Source organism: Nothobranchius furzeri, chromosome 11 (assembly GCF_043380555.1).
Source record: "Nothobranchius furzeri strain GRZ-AD chromosome 11, NfurGRZ-RIMD1, whole genome shotgun sequence".
Taxonomy (NCBI): Eukaryota; Metazoa; Chordata; class Actinopteri; order Cyprinodontiformes; family Nothobranchiidae; genus Nothobranchius; species Nothobranchius furzeri.
Window position 1 is genome coordinate 43,657,427 of NC_091751.1, and position 6,000 is coordinate 43,663,426.

The window sequence follows — 6,000 nt, forward strand, 5'->3', positions numbered from 1 at the left end:
AGAACCAGAAGAGTCCATGACTGTGTTAGAGGACAATAGAGCTGGCGTGTGATAGGAAAATGTTGGATCAGAGGAGGATGGGATGTCTGATTGGCTGGGGACAGGCGAGGAGGATGCTGGGTTTGTTCCTGAACTGAACCTATTGAAGAACTTGTTCAGTTCATTGGCTATGTTCAGGCTGCCATCTGTGCAATCCATCCTCTGCTTGAAGTCTGTGATCTTCTTCATCCCTGACCAGACATCTCTGATATTGTTCCTCTGCAGTTTGTTCTCCAGCTTCTTCCTGTATGCCTCCTTGCTGTCTCTGATCTTGATCTTCAGTTGCTTCTGTATACTCCTCAATAATTCCCTGTCTCCCTCCTTGAAGGCTCTTTTTTTCTCATTTAGCAGATTGTTCAGTTCACTGGTGATCCAGGGTATGTTATTAGCAAAGCATCTCACTGTTCTGGTGGGTATGATGTTGTCCACACAGAAGTTTATATAATCAGTGACACATCCAGTCATGGCATTGATGTCCTCTTCATATCCTTGGCAGAGAGTCCTCCAATCTGTGGTCTCAAAACAACCCTGCAGGGCTTCTTCAGCATCCTGTGACCATTCCAAAACCAGAGTAGAATTTTATCCTGATTTAAAATAAAAAAATCTTTAAAAATGTTTTCGATTCTAATTTTCCTACTGAGATGCATCACGTGCTGCTCCACAATGATGGTCCTTCCTTTGAGACAATGCAAAAAACTCATGATGCAAACTTGGCCAAAAACACTGAGGAGAAATGGTGAGAGTTATTAGTCTGGTTGACAACGCGAGCAATGTCTCATTTGAGACTCGTCCTTCTTCACTTTTCTTCTTTCCCTTGCTTTCACAAATCTTCCATTTTTTTTATTTCACTCCAATCCCTAAATTTCTAACCAGTTTGGGATGCTTTTATAATTTTGAGGTGGTGAAAAAGAAAGACAATTTTACACATTTATAGGAGGGACTGGGCTGCAATGATCCATCTTTACAAAGTTCTCCAGTTGCTGACATATATTTATATTACAGATTTTTAAATGGGAGCATTCTGGTTTTGGGGTAACCCAACACACATAATTACATTTAGAACACACAGCTAAAGACATCACTGTATCCTAGAAGAAAGGAAGCTTTGGCCACGGATACCCATGCATTTAGATACAGTGGGCATGTCCAAACTGTCCAACCTTGTAATGCATAATTACATCCCTGGTCGCTCACTCTCACTTCCCCTCCAGTCTTTTGCTCTCTGCAACTGTTTGGATTCTAAAGCTCCAGTGCCATTATTTCCTCGAAGCACATCATTGCCTACAGTGTGATTATAAAGTTATCATTGAGGAATTCTCAGAGCAGCGTTGGCGTCATCTGTGATTAAAGCAAGTCTGCTAGAGGCTGTGTTTATTTGAGAATAAACGGTAAGTAGATGCCATCGGTCCAAGATGCTGTCAAAAAGTAAAATGTAAATCTAAAACAAAAACTCATTGTTTGGACTACAGTTTGAAGGTGCAATATGTAAGAATGACGTAAGTGTGACATCCTGCAGTGAAATTTGATCACTGCAGCTCATTTTTCAATCAAAACGAGTTCCATTTTTTACCCCCATCTTGAGTTTCATGGCTGTTGCAGAACCAGAAGATTCTAGATAACGAGCAAAGATTAGTCACACAACGTAATGCGATAAGTAGATAAATACTTCTCAATGTAAGATTGAGTTGATCATAGAAAAAGTAGCTTGAAAAATTTTTAGAGCTGACTACCTGTTCTAATTCACCATTAGCATTGTTAGCTCAATATTAGCCTCTGGCCTGCATCACCAAATGTTAGAGTGAAACGAAAAGATACTGTGGCTCCTTAGAGGCACAGGAAATCCAAATATCCTGAAACTTCTATGTCACTTCTGTTACTGGCTAACTATCTTCACAAAACGCTGCTGTGTGATTGAGACATTAGACCTTTTTAAGATTATTCCACTGTGAAATTATTGAACCCCTAAAAAGAAAACGCAATAAAAAAATCAAAGTCATACTTATATATTCATGTTTTTGGTCATGCTTAAACTCTTTATTTTGCTGATTATAATCATTTTCAGGCTATCACTAACTAGCATTAGCTTCTACCTGACATTCCATAACCAACAAAACGCTTGAAGCATTAGTTTGATTAAAGCTTTTATTGCATGCAAAAATAGAAGAATTTACAAATATTTTTCAAGTTTTACTTTACATAAACATTAATCAAACATTTGACTGATTATTTAATATTTACTTTTTTAATGGGTTAAAATTAGGGGCTTTGGAGCTTATAATTCTCCTTTGTGAATGCAGATTTAACCATTCTTCTGAAATGGAACCAGCTTACAATTTGCCAACTGAAACCAATGAATCAATCTAAAATCCTACAAAACCAATGTGGCTTTTTTACAAATGCAAACGGGGCTTTAAAAATATTTATGTGGAAATTCCTTAATGTCCAAATTCTAAGAAAAAAGATAAACACTTTTTATTCTTTTTACAATACATACATCTTACACTGTAGCTGCCTCTAAATAAAAAGCCATGGACATTTTAGTTAAACAGAATCTCCAGCATCTTCCATTTTTGGTCACATGGTGATAGGAAGTGCTGATTGTGCAGTTCCCAGTTGCTTTCAAAGGCCAGAACTGGTTCTGATGGGCGGAGCTAACAGTCCACATGCTGAAGCCATTATAGAGCTGGCACAACTCCCTTTACCCCCTAACTAAAACATACATGAGACCAAAGTAAGAGGGCCCCGTCCCTGTTGCTACTTTCAGTGTGAATAATACTGACTTGAGCCGTGATTCAAACCCTTTTCAGCTGCTTTCATGCTAAGAAGATCATGAGATGTGTCCCAGGCTGAGTCTGTAAAAGAACTGGGGTACCGAGATCAGTCCAGATAAGTCGGTGTTACGCTTTGGGTTAAGAAAATATAAGCAAGAACGTCTTTTATTTTGATTTCCATGAATTTCAGAGAAGATTTTTCTGCTGAGGGTGTAAAAATGCCTCCATAAGTGACTCAGCCAAAAATGAATTGACCGTTATTATTTGAACAGAGAAAAACTTGAGGCATTGAATGCCAGGTTTAAAACCTCACACAAAATGGCTCATCAAAAGGAAAATAGTCTGCGGTTCCTCTAAATATTGTCCCAAGTACAGAGCTACTGGTTCTTGAAAAAAAGAAGAGCTTGGACCAATGGTCTCTTTGTGAGTTTCAGAATGCCTTTCTGCATTACTGCATACCTCAAGGCCTCATATATTCCAGATGTGCTGAATTGGCCAAGAACCCCCCACAGACCCACCCACCAGCACCCCTCACTCCTCAGCCCCCACTCTTTCCACAATCATTGCTCCACAGAAGCCCCGAAAAACCGGCAGCATCCCAAAACCCATTAAAGAACCTGAATGAGCAGGAATGGATTTTCTGCCTCTAAGAAGGTGCAGACATCACGCTACGCTCTCAAAACTAAAAAAAAAAAACCTTTTATTTGTCAATAAAAATAAATCTAATGATAAGGATGCAAAAAAAAACCTTTTATTTGTCAATAAAAAAACAAATCTAATGATAAGGATGCAAAACCACAAGAGGGAGCAGACAGGACCAAAGCAGTCTCTCCACAGTCTCGTCTGAGGGATCATTTGTCAGTCTCTGATTTTTAATGACACATCCGATGTTGCTGTGGAGCGCTTTTGATATGCTAACAAGTAATAACAAGCACGTGTTGACGTGACAACCCCTGCAGGATCATTAAAGCAATTTCATGAGGCACCTTTAAACATAAACATACCACTTTGAAAACAATTCAGAACTTTCCATCTTAAAAGTCACCCCCGCTCATAAAGTTAAGCTTAGCGACAAGCGTTGAATTATGTGATATTCTAACTCAAAGTCCCTGCGGCTGTGTGGTCACACAGCAGCATCTTGGGATGTCTCGTCCATCTTTTCCTATCACTGCCATCGCCTGAGATTTGGCAACACAGACAGCAATTAAAGGCACACTGGTGAGCTTGTAAATGTGTGGTAGCTTATCATGCAATTATGGTTTACCTAAATATCTGTCAGTTTTCAGAACTCCAGGCAATGGGCACAAGTGCCTTTGTAATCGTTTTATGTAGAATGTTGGTCTAATTCCAACCATAATGGGAATAAACTTTTAAAAATTTTGATTAGGTCGTATCTGAATGTCAACCTAGCAAAGCAACACTACAGTGTGGCTCCTTTTATGTCTCTACAAAGAAAAGTATTTGGTATGGCACACATATACGTACTCTTAAAGCAATGAAAATACTCCCCCCATACTTTTTTTTTCCAATAACGCCCCTTCTTGGAATCAGTGGAAGCCTGGATAATGTGGAAAGAAGGTGATCCTATGAGGGAGAATATGAATTTCGCTCAGAAAATTTCAGTCTTGTGCCCAGATATTATATAAACTTTCAAAACCATTACAGTCTTTTTCAAAATCAGTGCAGGTACCACATTTAAAGGATGTGTGTGTGTGGGGGGTGGGGTGGGGGGGGGTGGGGGGCTGGCATTTAATGGCTTTCTTGAATTCAATTACTTGATATCCTGTGCATAGGCAGTAAATGGTGCGTAAAAGTTGTGCGTAAAGCCATGAATGTTTCCAGACTGCTCCAATTCCAAAGCGAATCAAATAGATTTGATGCAAATATCTGCATCATCCAACCTGAATAGAATTGCAATTCATAAACGTAGCATTTATTTTCTGTACGCTTAGTAATAAAACGACGGATATATTTGCGTCAAAACGCAGATGTCCGCGCGCTCCATTCTGACCACACCTGGATGACAGGCCATCAAATCAAAGGGGCTGCAGCAGAACATCTGTCCAAGACAAGGTTGAGTGTTTACTTGTAGTATTAATATTATTCATAGTATTATTGCAAACCGCACTAACTGCGAGCCAGACCCATCAAACGGAAGCTATCTTAGGATACTTTTAAAAAGCCACCCAATAATAAAAACCGAGAAAAACGTCTACTCATAACTCAGATTGCAGAACTTAAACAACAACTTAAATGAGGCGAGGATAAATCACGATCTCAGGTAATAAAAATGTTAGGAGCAGCAGCTGTCTGGGGCTTCTGTGAACCCACTGCCACCTCCAGGCTGCGTGCCAGCTCCTCTAACTGTCCTGAATTATTCCACACGGGGACACAGGTGTGGAACTCACCTGCTCTGACGCAGGACGTTTGTAGGAATAAAAGTAACGTGACCACAGCGGCTTGCGTGGAATCCAATAGACGCCTTTTCGTTTTCCACCTGATGGTCCATCTTTGCATCTCCATGACCGAGCGCCCGCTGCAAAACCGTAAAACGGGCGACTTTCTTTTAAAAAAAGGAAGTGGTTCCTTTGAAAATATAAAATCCACAAAAAATGTGCGGATTCTACAGCGCCATGTGTGAAAGTTGAAGGATTTCTCTCTCAGCCAGACCGGGCCCCTCAGACTCGCTCCCCCCTAAGCCCAGAGCTCACACTGATGGTTAAAGGGCTTTCGTGAAGGAAAAAAAAAGACACTTTCCTCCCTGAGCGTTGCGCACCGTGAGGAGGCAGGACAAACGCCGCGACACTAAACATGAACTGCTGGCGGGAGACTGGCACTCGGAAACCCTGGAAAGCTGTTTCCTGGACCGCCCCTCTGCGCTCTGATACAGAAAAGTAGCAGCATCAGTCGGAGCATCACTGCATCCCTGTTGAACCTGAATCTAATCAGAGAAGCCCAACACCAAGTAAAATCTCCCCCTTTAAGGGAACCAGACAAATAAAAGCTATTTTGCACAAGAACCGCTAACCTAAATGCAACACACGCAAATGAAGCCCCAGAGCTGTCTTTTTAGACATTTCCTGAGAAAAGCAGAGCCAATTAGCCCCTATGGTTATAGAAAACGTTCGAAAGCCATAAAAAGTTTCCCAGACCCTGGGAACGTCCTGAAGAATTTTTCTTTTGACAGCAG

General features: G+C 40.7%; 1 protein-coding gene across 1 annotated transcript in view; it reads right to left on the bottom strand.

Annotated features, from left to right (window-relative positions):
• Positions 1–5,564, bottom strand: part of LOC107383561 (collagen alpha-1(XI) chain) — a 103,665-nt gene extending 98,101 nt beyond the window's left edge. The window contains exon 1 of the mRNA XM_015956284.3: positions 5,219–5,564. Coding sequence (XP_015811770.1) covers positions 5,219–5,333 — 115 coding nt within the window. The 5' untranslated portion in view covers positions 5,334–5,564. The remainder of the gene's footprint in view (positions 1–5,218) is intronic.
• Positions 5,565–6,000: the final 436 nt, after the last annotated feature.